Source organism: Aegilops tauschii, chromosome 5 (genome assembly GCF_002575655.3).
Source record: "Aegilops tauschii subsp. strangulata cultivar AL8/78 chromosome 5, Aet v6.0, whole genome shotgun sequence".
In the NCBI taxonomy this organism is placed as follows: domain Eukaryota; kingdom Viridiplantae; phylum Streptophyta; class Magnoliopsida; order Poales; family Poaceae; genus Aegilops; species Aegilops tauschii.
Window position 1 is genome coordinate 349,637,292 of NC_053039.3, and position 23,720 is coordinate 349,661,011.

General features: G+C 45.4%; 2 protein-coding genes and 1 non-coding gene across 3 annotated transcripts; 2 read left to right on the forward strand and 1 right to left on the reverse strand.

Annotated features, from left to right (window-relative positions):
• Nucleotides 1–5,394: 5,394 nt before the first annotated feature.
• On the forward strand, nt 5,395–8,526 carry LOC109750663 (S-adenosylmethionine decarboxylase proenzyme). The gene is made up of 3 exons (XM_020309625.4): nt 5,395–5,528; nt 6,592–6,747; nt 6,866–8,526. Exon 3 carries the CDS (start codon nt 7,061–7,063, stop codon nt 8,237–8,239), a length of 1,179 nt encoding a protein of 392 aa, XP_020165214.1. The 5' UTR covers nt 5,395–5,528; nt 6,592–6,747; nt 6,866–7,060; the 3' UTR covers nt 8,240–8,526.
• A 428-nt stretch (nt 8,527–8,954) lies between these two features.
• TRNAG-GCC (transfer RNA glycine (anticodon GCC)) lies at nt 8,955–9,025 on the forward strand. The gene has a single exon. It is a non-coding gene; the product is annotated as a tRNA-Gly (tRNA).
• Nucleotides 9,026–22,825: 13,800 nt separating this feature from the next.
• Nucleotides 22,826–23,720, reverse strand: LOC109750656 (gamma-glutamyl peptidase 3-like). The gene is made up of 2 exons (XM_020309619.1): nt 23,025–23,720; nt 22,826–22,936 (listed from the first exon to the last, which is right to left on the reverse strand). The coding sequence occupies exons 1-2, from the start codon at nt 23,718–23,720 to the stop codon at nt 22,826–22,828; spliced, it is 807 nt and encodes a 268-aa protein (XP_020165208.1).

The window sequence follows — 23,720 nt, forward strand, 5'->3', positions numbered from 1 at the left end:
TTTCATCGAATCCGTTCCGACTAAAGTAGGAGAGACAGACACCCGCTAGCCACCTTATGCAACTAGTGCATGTCAGTCGGTGGAACCAGTCTCACGTAAGCGTACGTGTAAGGTCGATCCGGGCCGCTTCATCCTACAATGCCGCCGAAACAAGAAACGACTAGTAGCGGCAAGAAGAATTGGCAAACTCAACGCCCACAACTGCTTTGTGTTCTACTCGCGCATAGTAACTACGCATAGGCCTGGCTCATGATGCCACTGTTGGGAATCGTAGCATAATTTTAAAATTTTCCTACGTTCACCAAGATGCATCTATGGAGTATACTAGCAACGAGGGGAAGGGAGTGCATCTACATACCCTTGTAGATCGCGAGCGGAAGCGTTCCAATGAACGTGGATGACGGAGTCGTACTCGCCGTGATCCAAATCACCGATGACCGAGTGCCGAACGGACGGCACCTCCGCGTTCAACACACGTACGGTGCAGCGACGTCTCCTCCTTCTTGATCCAGCAAGAGGGGAGGAGAGGTTGATGGAGATCCAACAGCACGACGGCGTGGTGGTGGATGTAGCGGGTCTCGTGCAGGGCTTCGCCGAGCTTCTACGAGAGAGAGAGAGAGGTGTTGCAGGGGAGGAGGGAGGCGCCCAAGGCTGTTGTGTTGCTGCCCTCCCTCCCCCCTTTATATAGGCCCCTGGGGGGGGGTGCGCCAGCCCCAAGAGATGGGATCTCAAGGGGGGCGGCGGCCACAAGGGGGGGAAGGGGTTGCCTTGCCCCCCAAGGCAAGGGGGAACTCCCCCCTAGGGTTCCCAACCCTAGGCGCATGGGGGGAGGCCCAAGGGGGGCGCCCCAGCCCACTAGGGGCTGGTTCCCTTCCACTTTCAGCCCACGGGGCCCTCCGGGACAGGTGGCCCCACCCGGTGGACCCCCGGGACCCTTCCGGTGGTCCCGGTACAATACCGATAACCCCCGAAACTTTCCCGGTGGCCGAAACTGGACTTCCTATATATAATTCTTCACCTCCAGACCATTCCGGAACCTCTCGTGACGTCCGGGATCTCATCCGGGACTCCGAACAACTTTCGGGTTTCCGCATACATATATCTCTACAACCCTAGCGTCACCGGACCTTAAGTGTGTAGACCCTACGGGTTCGGGAGGCATGCAGACATGACCGAGACGCCTCTCTGGTCAATAACCAACAGCGGGATCTGGATACCCATGTTGGCTCCCACATGTTCCACGATGATCTCATCGGATGAACCACGGTGTCGAGGATTCAATCAATCCCGTATACAATTCCCTTTGTCAATCGGTATGTTACTTGCCCGAGATTCGATCGTCGGTATCCCAATACCTTGTTCAATCTCGTTACCGGCAAGTCTCTTTACTCGTACCGCAATGCATGATCCCGTGACTAACGCCTTAGTCACATTGAGCTCATTGTGATGATGCATTACCGAGTGGGCCCAGAGATACCTCTCCGTCACACGGAGTGACAAATCCCAGTCTCGATCCGTGCCAACCCAACAGACACTTTCGGAGATACCCGTAGTGCACCTTTATAGTCACCCAGTTACGTTGTGACGTTTGGCACACCCAAAGCACTCCTACGGTATCCGGGAGTTGCACGATCTCATGGTCTAAGGAAAAGATACTTGACATTGGAAAAGCTCTAGCAAACGAAACTACACGATCTTTTATGCTATGCTTAGGATTGGGTCTTGTCCATCACATCATTCTCCTAATGATGTGATCCCGTTATCAATGACATCCAATGTCCATAGCCAGGAAACCATGACTATCTGTTGATCAACGAGCTAGTCAACTAGAGGCTTACTAGGGACACTTTGTGGTCTATGTATTCACACATGTATTACGATTTCCGGACAATACAATTATGGCATGAATAATAGACTATTATCATGAACACAGAAATATAATAATAACCATTTATTATTGCCTCTAGGGCATATTTCCAACAGGAGTAACATAGGTAGTAACATCACACATATCTAGATAAAATAGATGATGTGGCAAGTAATAAATGAAGAAATGGAGGAAAGTGGTAAGGCTAGTCATAGTGGGAGTAACTTAGGTAGTAACATAGCGCACTCCAAGAAAATTTTGCTTATGTGGCATGTAGTTAATTAGGAGAGAGGTGTTTAGAGTAACATAACATGTTACTGTAACATAGCACTTCCTGAGAAAAGATGAGTCTATAAGGTAATAAATGAAGCCATCTATGATACTACTACTATGTTACTTTGCACTATGGAGATAGTAACTTAGACTAGTGTCATATGCATGACACTAGTATAAGTTACTCCCCACTATGACCAGCCTAACATAACTAGTTACTAGTAGTATGAGTAACATCACACATATCAAGGCAAAATGAGTCTATAGCCTAATAAATGTAGTGTTGCATGTTACCACACATATGTTACTCCCCACTATAGAAGTAGTAACATAGACTAGTAACATGTGCATGTTACTAGTCTATGTTACTACTCATTATGGCTAGTCTTAATGCATGAGAGTACTAGAGTACAGCCAGGTCACACACGGGGCGAACATGTGCTGAAAGCAAGAGAATGGATCGCCCCCTGTGCAATGATTGATCTTCACCTCATGAGAGTGCATGGTGCCGCCTCGAGTCAAAGCAAACATGAGTCGGAGGAGGATCGGACTGCCCCTATATAGGTATGTCTTTGATCTTCATCTATACCCCTATATAGTGTGCGAATAACTTTGAAAGTTGGTCATTGGATGAAGCCAATCGACGGTACAGAGATGGCAAATCCGAGCACTACTGGCCGTTGGATATCATCTACATTCCACCAGATTCTGCCACATGTACAATCTAGAAGACTCAATGGTTAAACTTAAGCATAATGCACAAACCTCAAAACACAAGCACTTCTCCTTTGTTCTAGAATTTTCCATATCTTAATTACCCAAACTTTTTTTTCTAAATGAATTGTCACTATTTGTTTTTTACTTTATGCTTTACAATGGACAATTCCATGAATCTTAAAATAGATTTTTTTTATAAAACTAATTGATTTTGAATGAGATGAACTATAAGAATTAAACGAACATCTACATCATGTATATATGACTCAAAACTTACATGCTATAGTGTGATATTTATTCATAATTTGATTACCAAATCTCATGCGTGCAATGCACGTGTACCTTACTAGTTTATATGGGTGGTTTATGCCCTATAAGATTTTACCATGATGATTCACTGAAATTTATAAATGATCATCAACATTGCATCTTCATTCTGATACTTGCTATGGAGGAATAAACAAATGTTATCCATAAGATGAGGGACTTACATAGTACAATGTTAACATCAACATGAATGAAAACAAAGTGAGTGATCATGGGCACTTAAATGATCTGCTAGTCTTCATGACATACCAATTTTTGTTATAGATTATTATGAGCCAAGAAATTAGGATAATCTTAATGGGACATATTAGTAAAGAAGAGACTTATAAGAGAAACAAAATTAATGTATTTCATTTCGCTGGCAATTCAACATATTTTCTTATATTTTTCTTATGTTTAGTTTAAAGGCCCAGGGTCTAGTTTAGCACCCCTCCCCTCCCCGAAATCATAGGATCGGCCGTGGGTGATGGGGCGAGGTGGGGTCCTAAAAGCACACCATAAGGGTAATTTAATTCTTAAGATAGAAGAGATCTTCTGTTGCGTAAGGTAAATAACACATGTTATCATGTCTTGAGGGAGAGAACAAAATCAAAGCTATTGATATAAATACGTAAACATATCTCATAACAAACAACAAATGCTAAGTTAGCGTGTATAGTTAGCTAATCCGATAACTCATGAATCCTTTTTTTTTGGCGAAAAACTTTCGTTTTATTCATCTTCAATTATGACAGTACAACAAACACCAGAAACAAGTATATAGTACAACAAACACTAAAAATAATAAAAATTACATCCAGATCTGTAGACCACATAGTGATTTAATTGTTATAACTTCCCGACACTTCCGTGTGTCGTCATACCGGGGAGATAGCAAAATAACATAGGAAAAGGCAAAGTCGACCGTACCTAAGCCGATCCATCGGAGACACATCTCCACGCGCCCGGAGCGGGGATAAGGCGCGCGCACGTGGGGGGGGGGGGGGGCGGCATTATTCTGATAGTGGGATGTTTGGCCTTTCCTTTCGAATTTGTACTACGTCTCTCTATACATCTTTTGTAATAAATCTATGTAAATTTTTGATACCGTACCTTTAGTAAGAGTACATAATAATACCAGGAAATATATGATTGTCCTTCTCCTGGTGTGTTTCCCCTTTCCCTGCGGCTAAGGCAAACTCTCCCTTCCAGGCTTCGCCGGCGAGCTCGTGGATTCACCTCCCCTCTACTAGCCTCTCTAGCGGCCGGTGGCGGAGAGGGTAATCCCGATGCCTTCGCTTCAGCTAGTAGTTTAGGTTAAGGTCTTTTAGTCCTCGCGGGTGTGGCTCTTGGGTGGCTAGCGATGCTTCTTCTTCTGCGAGTTTGTCTTCTCGGGTCTTGTCCTCCTTGAGCCCATCCATACGGACGTAGTTGACGGATCTCCGATGTAGATTCATGCCGTCTCCTTGGGGAGGTGAGGTTTTAGGTTTGTCGTGCTTGCGCGATGGCAAGAAGTGATATCAGTTGCTTCAGATCTATTCAAGGGCTCAACGATGACGACTACGGCTCGAGGGCGCTGGTCCATTGGGCACGCGCACGAAGACTTGTTAGATATCATCGATAAGGTCAAACCAGCTCCGTTAGGGAGCGGTAACAACGGCACGTTGGCGGCTCGTTCTGGCGACAATAGTGGTCGTTCGGTGGTCTAGAAGTCTCGACATATTTTTAATAACGTTCGAGGTGCTTTGCACCGTTGATGAATTTTTTATAATATAAAAGATCCGAATATTTTTTGAGAAAAAACCCTGCAAAATATATATCATAATTATTTTTAATAAGAGAATGCCAAAGAAATCATACTTTTTTTTGACAATCAATATATACATATATCACACGTACTTATTTTTCATAATATACAAGGATATACTTGTTCGGTTGAAGGGTTGAGCCAAAAAGAAAACAAAACAAAAACTCGAGACGTCGATGTTTGTTGACTCATGTCTCATGACTGCTCGGCCAGGAGATTTTGCACGTGAGTTATTTAGTTGTCACCCAAAAATACGGGACGGGAATAGCGAATAGGCCCGGAAGCCCGGAAGCAAGGCCCTAAACTTGCAGCCGCTTCCCACCGCCTCTCCCTACCCCGCTCGGCCGGCCGCATCGTCCGCGTCCACTATAAATAGCGCCCGGTGGCAGCCCCAGCCTCGACACGCCTTCCCATCGAAAACAAACCCAAACCTTTTCGAGCCGATCGCCTCGAAAGAGCAAACCGCCCGCCCGTGCCCCGTAACCTAGGAACTCCGTCGATCTGAGACCCAAGGCCGCAACAGCCAGAGCTTCTTCCTCCTCGCGCCCTCCAAGAAGCGTGAGTTCCCCTGCCTCCCTGCCCGCTCTGTGCACCCCTCATCGCCCTGCGATTTTGTACTAGTACGCGAATCCTGCCCGCAATGTTCTTTTCCGGATCTCGATTTAGGTTCTCCGGGGCCCGTTTTGGCATCGGGGGATCGCGCTCTGCTCAGGCAGGCAGGGGATTTCTTTCTTGGGTCGCGTCCTCCCCTGTTCTTCTCTATGATGTGGTGGGATTATTTTGCGGACTAGTACTTTATTTCTGGGAGAGATGGGAATCTCTTGGTGCGTCTGATCTTGTTAGGGCTTCTCCCGAGGGCTTGGATTCGAGGAAAACGTTGCTTCTGCGCCCATTATTGTTGGTGTTTAATTGTTGTTGATGCCGTGAAACGTGAATCTATGGTCTTTCATACTCTGTTTTTTTTTGTCTGCTGTGTTGTCTTTGTTTATGGTAGTCAAACCTTCCCAGGCTGCCAAACGCAGCGTATTTTATGGGAAAAACGTCTGGTTGTTTGTAGTACTTGCTTCCGACTTTTCCGCAATACGCTACAATTATGTTCACCGAGCCGGCTCTGGTTTGCATTTATTTTTTATTTAATGTCTTTTAATTGCGCATTTAGTGGCAATTATAACACATCTTGTCCTGGAGGAAAACCTGGAGATAAAAAATGCAACAAAAAAAATGTGTGCTTGCTATCTAGGAGTAAGTATGGTTGACATATCGCATGCTACTGCTTTTCTGTGCCCACATTACACTCCAAATTGTTAATTCATTTTGTACTAGTTAATTGATAGGTTCCATCTTCTAAAAATATTACGGAATTGATTCTAGGCCAATCCTAAGGAGTATGCAGTGTCTCTAGTTCAAGTGGTTCATGATGTTCATGATTGTCTAAACATATTGCTTTAACCATCTAAAAGTATGCTCATCAGCTCATGTGTTTGCTACTTCAGATCTACTGTATTAACCGTATGAATTATGCTCATCAGCTCAATATGCGTTTGCTTCTTCAGATCTTAATAATGCCATGTTACTGCCATATTACTTGAGTCACTAACCTTTTTTCTTCTCTCATCACCAGCACAAAGGAACGAGTGTGAATGTTCTAATGATGTCAAAAGCCGGCAAAAAGTCTAGTAGTAGTAATTCCATGTACGAAGCTCCCCTTGGCTACAAGATTGAGGACGTTCGCCCTGCCGGAGGAATCAAGAAGTTCCAGTCTGCTGCCTACTCCAACGTAAGCACCACAAAGACTTGACCAATGTAGTTACATAGATGTAAATTTGAATATGCTCGTTGATGCATTTCATATTCTTGTTTCTAACAATTATTTCTGTCTGATATTTGTTTTGCAGTGCGCCCGCAAGCCCTCCTGATATTCCCTTCGCATGCCTCTCGACGTAGCTTAGGATTTTTTTTACTGCAATTTCCCTTTCCCTTTTGTCCAATAAATCTCCCTTGGCTGGCTGATTCCTCTGCTACTTGGCTTGTCCTCTCCGATCTCCTCTGTCCTCTGTCATCCTCTCTTCTTCCTCGCGGCACCCGATCAGATGGAAATGTCTTTGGCTGACTGCTGGGGCCCTGCCCCCGCTTCCCCTATTGGGTTTGAGGGCTACGAGAAGCGCCTCGAGATAACTTTCTCTGACGCGCCTGTCTTTGCGGACCCGTGCGGCCGCGGCCTTCGCGCCCTCTCCCGCCACCAGATCGACTCCTTCCTCGATCTTGCACGGTGCACCATTGTGTCCCAGCTCTCGAACAAGCAGTTCGACTCTTACGTGCTGTCGGAGTCGAGCCTCTTTGTCTACTCCCACAAGGTTGTCATCAAAACCTGTGGGACAACAAAGCTCCTGCTGTCGATTCCCCGCATCCTGGAGCTTGCTGCGGAGCTGTCGCTGCCACTTCTTTCAGCGAAGTACTCCCGCGGGGCGTTCATCTTCCCCGGCGCGCAGCCGGCGCCGCACCGCAGCTTCTCGGAGGAGGTGTCCGTGCTGAACGGCTTCTTTGGTGGCCTCAAGTCAGGTGGCAATGCATATGTGATGGGTGATGCGTTCAGGCCCAAGAAGATGTGGCACGTCTACTACGCCACTGAGGAGCCTGAGCAACCCATGGTGACGCTCGAGATGTGCATGACTGGGCTGGACGCCGGGAAGGCCGCGGTGTTCTTCAAGAACTCTGCCGACGGCGGCTGCTCCTCGGCCAAGGAGATGACCAAGGTCTCGGGGATCTCTGCTATCATCCCCGAGATGGAGATCTGCGACTTCGACTTCGACCCGTGCGGCTACTCGATGAACGGCGTCTGCGGCCCTGCAGCCTCCACAATCCACGTTACTCCCGAGGAGGGCTTCAGCTACGCGAGCTACGAAGCGATGAACTTCAACCCTGGCTCCCTGGTTTACAGTGACCTGATCAAGAGGGTGCTGTCATGCTTCCGCCCGTCAGACTTCTCCCTCGCCGTCACCATCTTCGGTGGCCAAGGCTTCGCCAAATCATGGGCGGCCGATGCGGAGGTCTGCTCGTACCTGCTCGAGGATGTCGTCGAGCAGGAGCTTCCCGGCGGTGGCCTGCTCATGTACCAGAGCTTCAGTGCGGTTGCCCCTGGCGCCGTGTCACCGAGGTCGACCTTGGATGATGGCTGGAGCAGCGATGGGATGGAGACGGCCGTGCAGGGCGAGGAGACGTGCGTCTGGGGAGTGGAGAAGAAGGTGGCCGAGAAAGGTGTCGCTGCCTGAGATCCAGAGACGTCTGAAGTCTCTGAGATGGTGTCCTGCTATGGTAGTTTCGGTTAAGCAGCTGGCCGGGTGACCGGCAAAGCCTACTGTATCCCGTGTTACTGCTTTTATTTTTATGTCATCGTTCCTGCCAAATAAGTGCTCTAGATGGTCTGCTGCGTCTGCCATAGTGAGCAAAAGAGTCTATCTAGGTTGGTAGTAAGTATTTATGTCTGTCGCCAATGCTCTTGTGGGGAGGATGATATTGCAACTTCTATGTTCAATCAAATGTTGGAGTTCCATGTTAATCATGTCCATCTATTTGTCAGTCTTCTGCATACATTGTAATACTGAATATTGTCCAGAAGAGAAGCCAAAGAAAGTTGTACTGTGGTCAATTTTCGCTGAATTAGTTGGTTCCTGCTGGTTTATGTGCCATGTCAGAGTAGCTCTGCTGAATTGAGTTTACCACTTTCTGTCTTTCTTTATGACACGCTGGCGTCTTCCCTTCGTCTTCTACACGTGCCTAGAACTATCACTGAACTGAACATACATGGAACACTAGATAACTGGACTAGAACCCACCGAACTGAGTATATCACTTCTGTACGTATTAAAAACTTTAGTTGGTCAACACCTGAACTGAAATATAGTACATCGATACATAGCACTGCTTGGTTTCCAGTGAAATGATTACAGGGATGGATAGGCTGTTCAAAGAAATACGGCATCAAAGGCACCAGTGGTCTAGTGGTAGAATAGTACCCTGCCACGGTACAGACCCGGGTTCGATTCCCGGCTGGTGCATCTTACAATTTTTTATATTCATTTCCCTTTGGACATATATACAGTATACTTAATCAAATTTCGTTCTCTCACTGTAGAAGTTCTAAAAGGCTCGTCATTTGGGACTTTGTTCTCTGGGACTGGGTCTCTGTAGACAACTTGACCATTCATACTTGTGCACGGAATTACCAATCCTTAAGTGCAATTCTGCCCGGACACGACTCATTTTCATTCAAGATGGCAACGGGGACAAAACTCACCGGGTTTTGCTTGCCCAAACCCATCCCCATAAGAAAATCGCAAACCCATTGCCGTCCCCATCAATGTGCGCGGGGTTAAATTTTTGCCCGTTTCCTAAACCCATCGGGTTTTCAAAACCCACGGGGAACCCGTCCCCACAAGCAGTCAATGAAAACAACAACATTTAAAAGAAAAAATATGAGCATATTACAGCAGCAGGCAACGGCTGAAGGACCTAGGTTTAGGTTTAGGTGTTGTGTTGTGCGGGAGAGAGAAGCTGGATTTTTTTTGAAACTATGATGATTTTTATAACAAATTCGGAAACTATACACCCTAATGCAGAAAAATCAAAAGTATCACCCCGTCGGCCTCCTGTCGGCCGAAGAGGGACTTTTCGACCAACCGCGGGCCAAAAAGGACTTTTCGGCCAACCGTTGGTCAAAGAGTCCCTCTTCGGCCAACACCTGCTCTACTGTTTTAGAAAATTCATATCAATTAGGATTTTTAGTATTTTAATTTGATTCTTTTTGCATTAGATTAGAAATTTTATCAAGTTTCTGTAGATATCAAGTTTGACTAGATTTGAAAGTTTGAATTTGAATTTTCATGAATTTGCTCAAATCACTAGATTGCCTATAATTTGAGCTAGGAGTATTCTTTTTAGATGATTCTTTTTGCTACTGGTTCTTTGTGAGTTTGTTTATCAGTAGTAATTAATTGGTGAATTTTAGGATTATTTAAATTAGGTTTTTACGAAAACAGTTCTGTTTTAGTGTTTTATAGGTTTTGTGCTATTTCTTTTAATTTTAATTTCTTTAAATTGTTTTCTTTATTTTTTTGACATATTTTTTTAGTTTCTGTTAAGTTATCACTAGCTATTTTAATATGTCAATCATCACTAATCTTGAATACCACAAAAAAGGACATTGCAAGCAATGGCATTATTCCTATGTTGCAAAATTCGTTGGATTTCATAAAAATTCCGCATGAATCAGTTGGATTTGATATCAAGTTGGTTGTGTGATACCTTGTGGGATTCTCACATGGCCATGAGAGCAACATGAGTGCTTGCGTCACGAGTATATCCAAAACGTGTGTTTTTTCTCCTTTTAGGGCCTATCCAAAACATGTCATCCTCAAGTTGTTCCTCTGTGTGTGGTGCTGAAGACTCATGGCGTCATTGGTGCTAGAGTGATCGATGTCACGATGTGGGCACTCTCAAGTGAAGACCTGGCCGATCATATGCGCGCCATGATGGAACCAAATGCCAAATAGTGTCTCTTCGCCATTATTGAATCATTCTCGCATGCCGACTTTACAAGATTGGTGGTTACTCTATGGTTCATCTAGACGATGAGCAAAAGAGCAATTCATGATGGCGAATTCTAAAGCCTGATGTTGACGCAAAGCTTCTGTTGAGGAACGTAGTAATTTCAAAATTTTCCTACGCACACACAGGATCATGGTGATGCCTAGCAACGAGAGGGGAGAGTGTGTCCACGTACCCTCGTAGACCGAAAGCGGAAGCGTTAGCACAACGCGGTTGATGTAGTAGTACGTCTTCACGATCCGACCGATCAAGTATCGAACGCACGACACCTCCGAGTTCTGCACACGTTCAACTCGATGACGTCCCTCGAACTCCGATCCAGCCGAGCTTTGAGGGAGAGTTCCGTCAGCACGACGGCGTGGTGACGATGATGATGTTCTACCGACGCAGGGCTTCGCCTAAGCGCCGCTACAATATTATCAAGGTGGACTATGGTGGAGAGGGACACCGCACACGGCTAAAAGATCCAAGAGATCAATTGTTGTGTCTATGGGGTGCCCCTCTCCTCCGTATATAAAGGGGGGAGGAGAGGGCCGGCCAAGGGGAGGAGGCGCGCCCAAGGGGGGAGTCCTACTCCCACCGGGAGTAGGACTCCTCCTTTTCCTATTTGGAGAGAGAGAGGGAAGGAAGAGGAAGGAGGGAGGAAGGAAAGTGGGGGCCGGCGCCCCTCCCAATTCGGATTGGGCTTGGGGGGGGGGGGCGCCCCCTCCCTTGCTCCTTTCCCCTCCTTTCCACTAAAGCCGATTAAGGCCCATATACCTCCCGGGGGGTTCCGATAACCTCCCGGTGCTCCGGTATTATCCCGATCTCACCCGGAACCATTCCGGTATCCAAATATAGTTGTCCAATATATCGATCTTTACGTCTCGACCATTTCGAGACTCCTCGTCATGTCCGTGATCACATCCGGGACTCCGAACTACCTTCAGTACATCAAAACACATAAACTCATAATATAACTGTCATCGAACTTTAAGCGTGTGGACCCTACGGGTTCGAGAACTATGTAGACATGACCGAGACACATCTCCGGTCAATAACCAATAGCGGAACCTGGATGCTCATATTGGCTCCCACATATTCTACGAAGATCTTTGTCGGTCAAACCGCATAACAACATACGTTGTTCCCTTTGTCATCGGTATGTTACTTGCCCGAGATTCGATCGTCGGTATCTCAATACCTAGTTCAATCTCGTTACCGGCAAGTCAGTTTACTCGTTCCGTAATGCATCATCCCGCAACGAACTCATTAGTCACATTGCTTGCAAGGCTTATAGTGATGTGCATTACCGAGTGGGCCTAGAGATACCTCTCCGACAATCGGAGTGACAAATCCTAATCTCGAAATACGCCAACCCAACAAGTACCTTCGGAGACACCTGTAGAGCACCTTTATAATCACCCAGTTACGTTGTGACGTTTGGTAGCACACAAAGTGTTCCTCCGGTAAACGGGAGTTGCATAATCTCATAGTCATAGGAACATGTATAAGTCATGAAGAAAGCAATAGCAACATACTAAACGATCAAGTGCTAAGCTAACGGAATGGGTCAAGTCAATAACATCATTCTCCTAATGATGTGATCCCGTTAATCAAATGACAACTCTTTGTCTATGGCTAGGAAACATAACCATCTTTGATCAACGAGCTAGTCAAGTAGAGGCATACTAGTGACACTGTTTGTCTATGTATTCACACATGTATCATGTTTCCGTTTAATACAATTCTAGCATGAATAATAAACATTTATCATGATATAAGGAAATAAATAATAACTTTATTATTGCCTCTAGGGCATATTTCCTTCAGTCTCCCACTTGCACTAGAGTCAATAATCTAGATTACACAGTAATGATTCTAACACCCATGGAGTCTTGGTGCTGATCATGTTTTGCTCGTGGAAGAGGCTTAGTCAACGGGTCTGGAACATTCAGATCTGTATGTATTTTGCAAATCTCTATGTCTCCCACTTGGACTTGGTCCCGGATGGAATTGAAACGTCTCTTGATGTGCTTGGTCCTCTTGTGAAATCTGGATTCCTTTGCCAAGGCAATTGCACCGGTATTGTCACAGATGATTTTCATTGGACCCGATGCACTAGGTATGACACCTAGATCGGATATGAACTCCTTCATCCAGACTCCTTCATTTGCTGCTTCCGAAGCAGCAATGTACTCCGCTTCACACGTAGATCCTGCCACGATGCTTTGTTTAGAACTGCACCAACTGACAGCTCCACCGTTTAATATAAACACGTATCCGGTTTGCGATTTAGAATCGTCCGGATCAGTGTCAAAGCTTGCATCAACGTAAACATTTACGATGAGCTCTTTGTCACCTCCATAAATGAGAAACATATCCTTAGTCCTTTTCAGGTATTTCAGGATGTTCTTGACCGCTGTCCAGTGATCCACTCCTGGATTACTTTGGTACCTCCCTGCTAAACTAATAGCAAGGCACACATCAGGTCTGGTACACAGCATTGCATACATGATAGAGCCTATGGCTGAAGCATAGGGAACATCTTTCATTTTCTCTCTATCTTCTGCAGTGGTCGGGCATTGAGTCTTACTCAACTTCACACCTTGTAACACAGGCAAGAACCCTTTCTTTGCTTGATCCATTTTGAACTTCTTCAAAACTTTGTCAAGGTATGTGCTTTGTGAAAGTCCAATTAAGCGTCTTGATCTATCTCTATAGATCTTGATGCCCAATATGTAAGCAGCTTCACCGAGGTCCTTCATTGAAAAACTCTTATTCAAATATCCTTTTATGCTATCCAGAAATTCTATATCATTTCCAATCAACAATATGTCATCCACATATAATATCAGAAATGCTACAGGGCTCCCACTCACTTTCTTGTAAATACAGGCTTCTCCAAAAGTCTGTATAAAACCATATGCTTTGATCACACCATCAAAACGTTTATTCCAACTCCGAGAGGCTTGCACCAGTCCATAAATGGATCGCTGGAGCTTGCACACTTTGTTAGCTCCCTTTGGATCGACAAAACCTTCCGGTTGCATCATATACAATTCTTCTTCCAGAAATCCATTTAGGAATGCAGTTTTGACATCCATTTGCCAAATTTCATAATCATAAAATGCGGCAATTGCTAACATGATTCGGACAGACTTAAGCATCGCTACGGGTGAGAAGGTCTCATCGTAGTCAATCCCTTGAACTTGTCAAAAACCTTTTGCAACAAGTCGAGCTTTATAGACAGTAATATTACCGTTAGTGTCAGTCTTCTTCTTGAAGATCCATTTATTCTCGATGGCTTGCCGATCATCGGGCAAGTCAACAAAAGTCCATACTTTGTTCTCATACATGGATCCTGCTACCTCTTGAGCACTGCGTTGGTTTTCCCTTGAAGAGGAAAGGGTGATGCAGTAAAGCAGCGTAAGTATTTCCCTCAGTTTTTGAGAACCAAGGTATCAATCCAGTAGGAGGCCACGCACGAGTCCCTCGCACCTACACAAACAAATAAAATCCTCGCAACCAACGCAATAAAGGGGTTGTCAATCCCTTCACGGTCACTTACGAAAGTGAGATCTGGTAGATATGATAAGATAATATTTTTGGTATTTTTATGATAAAGATGCAAAGTAAAATAAAAGGCAATAAAAACTAGCTAAGTGTTGGAAGATTAATATGATGGAAAATAGACCCGGGGGCCATAGGTTTCACTAGTGGCTTCTCTCGAGAGCATAAGTATTACGGTGGGTAAACAAATTACTGTTGAGCAATTGACAGAATTGAGCATAGTTATGAGAATATCTAGGTATGATCATGCATATAGGCATCACGTCCGAGACAAGTAGACCGACTCCTGCCTGCATCTACTACTATTACTCCACACATCGACCGTTATCCAGCATGCATCTAGAGTATTAAGTTCAAAAGAACAGAGTAACGCTTTAAGTAAGATGACATGATGTAGAGGGATAAACTCATGCAATATGATATAAACCCCATCTTGTTATCCTCGATGGCAACGATACAATACGTGCCTTGCTGCCCCTACTGTCACTGGGAAAGGACACCGCAAGATTGAACCCAAAGCTAAGCACTTCTCCCATTGCAAGAAAGATCAATCTAGTAGGCCAAACCAAACTGATAATTCGAAGAGACTTGCAAAGATAACCAATCATACATAAAAGAATTCAGAGAAGATTCAAATATTGTTCATAGATAAACTTGATCATAAACCCACATTCATCGGTCTCAACAAACACACCGCAAAAGAAGATTACATCGAATAGATCTCCACAAGAGAGGGGGAGAACATTGTATTGAGATCCAAAGAGAGAGAAGAAGCCATCTAGCTAATAACTATGGACCCGAAGGTCTGAGGTAAACTGCTCACACATCATCGGAGAGGCTATGGTGTTGATGTAGAAGCCCTCCGTGATCGATGCCCCCTCCGGCGGAGCTCCCGAAAAGACCCCAAGATGGGATCTCACGGGTACAGAAGGTTGCGGCGGTGGAATTAGGTTTTTGGCTCCGTATCTGGTAGTTTGGGGGTACGTAGGTATATATAGGAGGAAGAAGTACGTCGGTGGAGCAACGTGGGCCCCATGAGGGTGGAGGGCGCGCCTGGGGGGGGGGGGGGTAGGCACGCCCCCTACCTCGTGCCTTCCTGGTTGCTTTCTTGACGTAGGTTCCAAGTCCTCTGGATCACGTTCGTTCCAAAAATCACGTTCCCGAAGGTTTCGTTCCATTTGGACTCCGTTTGATATTCTTTTTCTGTGAAACTCTAAAATAGGCAAAAACAACAATTCTGGGCTGGGCCTCCAGTCAATAGGTTAGTCCCAAAAATAATGTAAAAGTGTATAATAAAGCCCAATAATGTCCAAAACAGAATATAATATAGCATGGAACAATAAAAAATTATAGATACGTTGGAGACGTATCAGATCCCATCTCGGATTTCATGGCCTCAAGCCATTTTGCGGAATCTGGGCTCACCATCGCTTCTTCATAGTTCGTAGGTTCGTCATGGTCTAGTAACATAACCTCCAGAACAGGATTACCGTACCATTCTAGTGCGGATCTTACTCTGATTGACCTACGAGGTTCAGTAACAACTTGATCTGAAGTTTCATGATCATCATCATTAACTTCCTCACTAATTGGTGTAGACGTCACAGGAACTGGTTTCTGTGATGAACTATTTTCCAATAAGCAGGGAGCAGGTACTGTTACCTCATCAAGTTCTACTTTCCTCCCACTCACTTCTTTCGAGAGAAACTCCTTCTCTAGAAAGGATCCAAATTCAGCAACAAAAGTCTTGCCTTCAGATCTGTGATAGAAGGTGTACCCAACAGTTTCCTTTGGGTATCCTATGAAGACACATTTCTCCGATTTGGGTTCGAGCTTATTAGGTTGAAGCTTTTTCACATAAGCATCGCAGCCCCAAACTTTAAGAAACGACAACTTTGGTTTCTTGCCAAACCACAGTTCATAAGGCATCGTCTCAACGGATTTCGATGGTGCCCTATTTAACGTGAATGCAGCCGTCTCTAAAGCATAACCCCAAAACGATAGCGGTAAATCAGTAAGAGACATCATAGATCGCACCATATCTAGTAAAGTATGATTACGACATTCGGACACACCATTATGTTGTGGTGTTCCGGGTGGCGTGAGTTGCGAAACTATTCCGCATTGTTTAAAATGTAGACCAAACTCGTAACTCAAATATTCTCCTCCACGATCAGATCGTAGAAACTTTATTTTCTTGTTACGATGATTTTCCACTTCACTCTGAAATTCTTTGAACTTCTCAAATGTTTCAGACTTATGTTTCATTAAGTAGATATACCCATATCTGCTTAAATCATCTGTGAAGGTGAGAAAATAACAATACCCGCCGCGAGCCTCAACATTCATTGGACCACATACATCTGTATGTATGATTTCCAACAAATCTGTTGCTCGCTCCATAGTTCCGGAGAACGGCGTTTTAGTCATCTTGCCCATGAGGCACGGTTCGCAAGTACCAAGTGATTCATAATCAAGTGGCTCCAAAAGTCCATCAGTATGGAGTTTCTTCATGCGCTTTACACCGATATGCCCTAAACGGCAGTGCCACAAATAAGTTGCACTATCATTATCAACTCCGCATCTTTTGGCCTCAATATTATGAATATGTGTATCACTACTATCGATATTTAATATAAATAGACCACTCCTCAAGGGTGGATGACCATAAAAGATATTACTCATATAAATAGAACAACCATTATTCTCTGATTTAAATGAATAACTGTCTTGCATCAAACAAGATCCAGATATAATGTTCATGCTTAACGCTGGCACCAAATAACAATTATTTAGGTCTAAAACTAATCCCAAAGGTAGATGTAGAGGTAGCGTGTCGACCGCGATCACATCGACTTTGGAACCATTTCCCACGCGCATCGTCACCTCGTCCTTAGCTAATCTTCGCTTAATCCATAGTCCCTGTTTCGAGTTGCAAATATTAGCAACAGAACCAGTATCAAATACCCAGATGCTACTGCGAGCATTAGTAAGGTACACATCAATAACATGTATATCACGTATACCTTTGTTCACCTTGCCATCCTTCTTATCCGCCAAATACTTGGGGCAGTTCCGCTTCCAGTGACCAGTCTGCTTGCAGTAGAAGCACTCAGTCTCAGGCTTAAGTCCAGACTTGGGCTTCTTCTCTTGAGCAGCAACTTGTTTGTTCTTCTTCTTGAAGTTCCCCTTCTTCTTCCCTATGCCCTTTTTCTTGAAACTGGTGGTCTTATTGACCATCAACACTTGATGCTCCTTCTTGATTTCTACCTCCGCAGCCTTTAGCATTGCGAAGAGCTCGGGAATTGTCTTATCCATCCCTTGCATGTTATAGTTCATCACGAAGCTCTTGTAGCTTGGTGGCAGTGATTGAAGAATTCTGTCAATGACGCTATCATCCGGAAGATTAATTCCCAGTTGAATCAAGTGATTGTTATACCCAAACATTCTGAGTATATGCTCACTGATAGAACTATTCTCCTCCATCTTGCAGCTGTAGAACTTATTGGAGACTTCATATCTCTCAATCCGGGCATTTGCTTGAAATATTAACTTCAACTCCTGGAACATCTCATATGCTCCATGACGTTCAAAACGTCGTTTAAGTCCCGATTCTAAGCCGTAAAGCATGGCACACTGAACTATCGAGTAGTCATCAGCTTTGCTCTGCCAGACGTTCATAACATCTGGTGTTGCTCCTGCAGCAGGTCTGGCACCTAGCGGTGCTTTCAGGACGTAATTCTTCTGTGCAGCAATGAGGATAATCCTCAAGTTACGGACCCAGTCCGTGTAATTGCTACCATCATCTTTCAACTCTGCTTTCTCAAGAAACGCATTAAAACTCAACGGAACAACAGCACGAGCCATCTATCTACAACAAACATAGACATGCAAAATACTACCAGGTACTAAGTTCATGATAAATTTAAGTTCAATTAATCATATTACTTAAGAACTCCCACTTAAATAGACATCCCTCTAATCATCTAAGTGATCACGTGATCCAAATCAACTAAACCATATCCGATCATCACATGAGATGGAGTAGTTTCAATGGTGAACATCACTATGTTGATCATATCTACTATATGATTCACGCTCGACCTTTCGGTCTTAGTGTTCCGAGGCCATATCTGCATATGCTAGGCTCGTCAAGTTTAACCTGAGTATTCCGCATGTGCAACTGTTTTGCACCCGTTGTATTTGAACGTAGAGCCTATCACACCCGATCATCACGTGGTGTCTCAGCACGAACTTTCGCAACGGTGCATACTCAGGGAGAACACTTTTATCTTGAAATTTAGTGAGAGATCATCTTATAATGCTACCGTCAATCAAAGCAAGATAAGATGCATAAAAGATAAACATCACATGCAATCAATATAAGTGATATGATATGGCCATCATCATCTTGTGCTTGTGATCTCCATCTCCGAAGCACCGTCATGATCACCATCGTCACCGGCGCGACACCTTGATCTCCATCGTAGCATCATTGTCGTCTCGCCAACTTATGCTTCTACGACTATCGCTACCACTTAGTGATAAAGTAAAGCATTACAGGATGATTGCATTGCATACAATAAAGCGACAACCATATGGCTCCTGCCAGTTGCCGATAACTCGGTTACAAAACATGATCATCTCATACAATAAAATTTAGCATCATGCCTTGACCATATCACATCACAACATGCCCTGCAAAAACAAGTTAGACGTCCTCTACTTTGTTGTTGCAAGTTTTACGTGGCTGCTATGAGGTGAGCAAGAACCGTTCTTACCTACGCATCAAAAACCACAACGATAGTTCGTCAAGTTAGTGTTGTTTTAACCTTCTCAAGGATCGGACGTAGCCATACTCAGTTCAACTAAAGTTGGAGAACCTGACACCCGCCAGCCACCTGTGTGCAAAGCACGTCGGTAGAACCAGTCTCGCGTAAGCGTACGCGTAATGTCGGTCCGGGCCACTTCATCCAACAATACCGCCGAACCAAAGTATGACATTCTGGTAAGCAGTCTGACTTGTATCGTCCACAACTCACTTGTGTTCTACTCGTGCATATAACATCTAAGCATAAAACCTGGCTCGGATACCACTGTTGGGGAACGTAGTAATTTCAAAATTTTCCTACGCACACACAGGATCATGGTGATGCCTAGCAACGAGAGGGGAGAGTGTGTCCACGTACCCTCGTAGACCGAAAGCGGAAGCGTTAGCACAACGCGGTTGATGTAGTCGTACGTCTTCACGATCCGACCGATCAAGTACCGAACGCACGGCACCTCCGAGTTCTGCACACGTTCAACTCGATGACATCCCTCGAACTCCGATACAGCCGAGCTTTGAGGGAGAGTTCCGTCAGCATGACGGCGTGGTGACAATGATGATGTTCTACCGACGCAGGGCTTCGCCTAAGCACCGCTACGATATTATCGAGGTGGACTATGGTGGAGAGGGGCACCGCACACGGCTAAAAGATCCAAGAGATCAATTGTTGTGTCTATGGGGTGCCCCTCTCCTCCGTATATAAAGGAGGTGGGGGGGGGGAGAGGGCCGGCCAAGGGGACGAGGCGCGCCCAAGGGGGGAGTCCTACTCCCACCGGGAGTAGGACTCCTCCTTTTCCTATTTGGAGAGGGAGAGGGAAGGAAGAGGAAGGAGGGAGGAAGGAAAGGGGCCTCCCCCCCTCCCAATTCGGATTGGGCTTGGGGGGGGGGCACCCCCTCCCTTGCTCCTTTCCCCTCCTTTCAACTAAAGCCCATTAAGGCCCATATACCTCCCGGGGGGTTCCGATAACCTCCCGGTGCTCCCGTATTATCCCGATCTCACCCGGAACCATTCCGGTATCCCAATATAGTCGTCCAATATATCGATCTTTACGTCTCGAACATTTTGAGACTCCTCGTCATGTCCGTGATCACATCCGGGATTCCGAGCTACCTTTGGTACATCAAAACACATAAACTCATAATATAATCGTCATCGAACTTTAAGCGTGCGGACCCTACGGGTTTGAGAACTATGTAGACATGACCGAGACACGTCTCCGGTCAATAACCAATAGCGGAACCTGGATGCTCATATTGGCTCCCACATATTCTACGAAGATCTTTATCGGTCAAACCGCATAACAACATACGTTGTTCCCTTTGTCATCGGTATGTTACTTGCCCGAGATTCGATCGTCGGTATCTCAATACCTAGTTCAATCTCGTTACCGGCAAGTCTCTTTACTCGTTCCGTAATACATCATCCCGCAACTAACTCATTAGTTGCAATGCTTGCAAGGCTTAAGTGATGTGCATTACCGAGTAGGCCCAGAGATACCTCTCCGACAATCGGAGTAACAAATCCTAATCTCGAAATACGCCAACCCAACAAGTACCTTCCGAGACACCTGTAGAGCACCTTTATAATCACCCAGTTACGTTGTGACGTTTGGTAGCACACAAAGTGTTACTCCGGTAAACAGGAGTTGCATAATCTCATAGTCATAGGAACATGTATAAGTCATGAAGAAAGCAATAGCAACATACTAAACGATCAGGTGCTAAGCTAACGGAATGGGTCAAGTCAATCACATCATTCTCCTAATGATGTGATCCCATTAATCAAATGACAACTCTTTGTATATGGTTAGGAAACATAACCATCTTTGATCAACGAGCTAGTCAAGTAGAGGCATACTAGTGACACTCTGTTTGTCTATGTATTCACACATGTATCATGTTTCCGTTTAATACAATTCTAGCATGAATAATAAACATTTATCATGATATAAGGAAATAAATAATAACTTATTATTGCCTCTAGGGCATATTTCCTTCAGCTTCACCAACAACTATAGAGTAGAACTTGTTGCCTTGGTGAAGTCATCAACTCATGATGCACCAACTCAATCTCTCTCTCGGATAGGGTCAAGCTGGATACTGTCTCCACGGTATATGGTGAAAATCATTAGACGGAGATGTAAGTCAGACATGTGGAAAAGGGAGTGATTGGGGTTGTATGCCGTGATCATAACAGTGTCTACATAGGAGCGTCAGAATTAGTCTTCAATGGCGTCGCTAATCCTACCACTCTGCTATGACTGTGGTGTTTGGCAAGGCTGGTCGGGTGGTTTGCATGGGCTATCATCAAGAGATCTAAGCTTGCTCAATGACTTTTCATCATGTCAGATCATCCATAAAGGAAGGAGCTCCAAGTACTAGGCTCACAACTTGGATAACTTTGCTTTATCTCTCAATCAGGGTCGCATGTCAGCCGTTGAATTCAAGATGAATTATTATTAATACTTTCGTTTATAAAGAGAGCCGCTACACGTATGATCAAAATTCATATGACCTTTGTACGGCCAGACTGATCTGGTGTTGTGGGACACAACGTACGGAAGCGGGCATCTCTCCTTTTGTATCGAAAATTGGATGGAAAACCATCGTACACGAGGTAATTCCATTCAATAAAGCCATTATAGTAATGACTAACTACTGGAAGTCGAGGCAGAAGAGTACCGGCATCTAGATAAGGGGATGGATGAGACCGGCTAGAGTTATGTTAAACTCAATGTCGACGCCACATTACCCAAACAATCTTAATGGTGTTGTGAGTGCTGTTCTTTGGGATGAGAAAGGAGGATTCACTCCTGCTTCCAATGATTTCCTTGAGCATGTGGCAGACGCGGCGATGACGTAGGCATATGCTCTTAGACATGGTCCAATTCTAGCATCACAACTCGGGATCCAGAACTTGGTGGTGGAAGAATCAGAAGGCGTGGAGGTCATAAACACGATGAAGGGGGCTTCACTGCCTTAGAAACGGCTGCTATTTATGCAAATTATGGTGTTCTTTCCCTAGGTTATACTTCGGCTTCTTTCATTCTGTGCCTAAGGAAGACATGTAATCCCTCATGAGTTAGATCGGCTAGCAGCCTTGATGCCGCGGTCAACACGGCTAGAGGAGCCACCGACATCAATTGTAAGGTGGCTGATGGACGATGTATCTGTCTTGTAAAGTAATAAAGCGACCTGAGTTTGTAAAAAAATGAACTTATAGCTTGTTTTAGACCTTGGTAGTATTTCAAATTGACCTCGGTCAAACGCATTTACCCTTTGTTAGAATGGTAAAATGACCACAACGGTGTATAGTGGTATTCTTGTACGTTTCTTTTTTGCAGTAGTATTTTAACAAATTTCGTGTTGGCGGTGGTATTTTGACAAGTTCCATGCATGGTTGCAATGATATTCTTACAATTGCCAACCTATGGTACGAGTATCGTCACAACTATCTTGAAAAACGCCGTCACTTTGGACCCTGTTAAACTGAAGAAATATGGCCGGTTGACTGCAGAAAGTAAGCAGCCTTTTCAGCGGATAAAAAAAGACAAGCAGCCTTTGACAGAAAAAAAAAAGGTCATAATCCAGACTCGATCATAATGAAAAAGGTTGGACATAATTTCATGGTCTTACTTCGGCATCATCACACTAAAATAAACAGCAAATAGTTTTCTATGCTGCGTCCAAGCGGGATTCCCAAAATAGGAACCAGTGGTCAGCATCCGGTCTGACTGTCCTTGAATTTTTCCGTCCCTGCCTGTTAACGACAACATTTTACGTATAAAAAGATAGATGTAACAACGACAATTTGCATGGTTCTGCACATAATCTCACGACCAAGCTTTGTTCAATCCAATATTGCACGATGCTAGTAGTATGATTCTTCAGTCTTGAGGAAACTTTTGCAGAGCTTGAGCCAGAACTCTCTGTCAGGGCTAGTAGCCTCCAGTTGCCTCTTCACATCCCCAGCGAACGACAACTGCAACATGCAAACTGGCAAATCAGATCCGATATATCGTGGATTGACAATGGCATCATGCACCACATAGCTAGAGGGAAGCACTCACGGTGATGGATTGGCTGGTGGAGAGGCGGTCGACGAGGCTGAGGAGTATGTCGCCGGTGTACTCCGGGTGGCCCTGGATTCCCAGCACGTGGTCGCCGACGCAGAACATCTCCACACCGGTTTTGTCCGAGGACGCCAGCACGTCGGCGCCCAGCGGCGCCTCCCAGACCTCGTCCTGGTGGCACTCGGTGATCTTGGCGTACTGGGGAAGGTCCCGCAGCGCGTCGAGGAACCTCCACGGCGGCAGCGTCGCCGCCATGGCCACCTCCCGGATGCCGATGTCCCACCCGCCGCGCCTGGCCTTCCCGACGCGGCCGCCCAGAGCGCGACATACCACCTGGTGGCCGAAGCAGATGCCGAGGACGCGCTTCCGGGCGGCGACGGCCTCCTGGACGAGGAGGCACAGCCGCAGTATCCACAGCTCGTCGGCGTACGCGTCGTAAGGGCTGCCGCTGATGACGAAGCCGTCGTAACGTCCGATGTCGTCCAGGTCGGGGAGCTCCCCGTCCACCGCCCGGAACATGTCCCACGTCTCGCAGACGTCGCTGTCTTTGCCACCGCCACCGCCGAATGCACTCACGAAGACGTTGAAGTAGCCTCCGTACGCCTTGAGCACGTACTCCGAGTCCCGCGCCGCCAGCAGCAGCGCGTACCTCCTGCTCCTCCTTGGCTGATCATCGGCTGCCATGATCTTCAT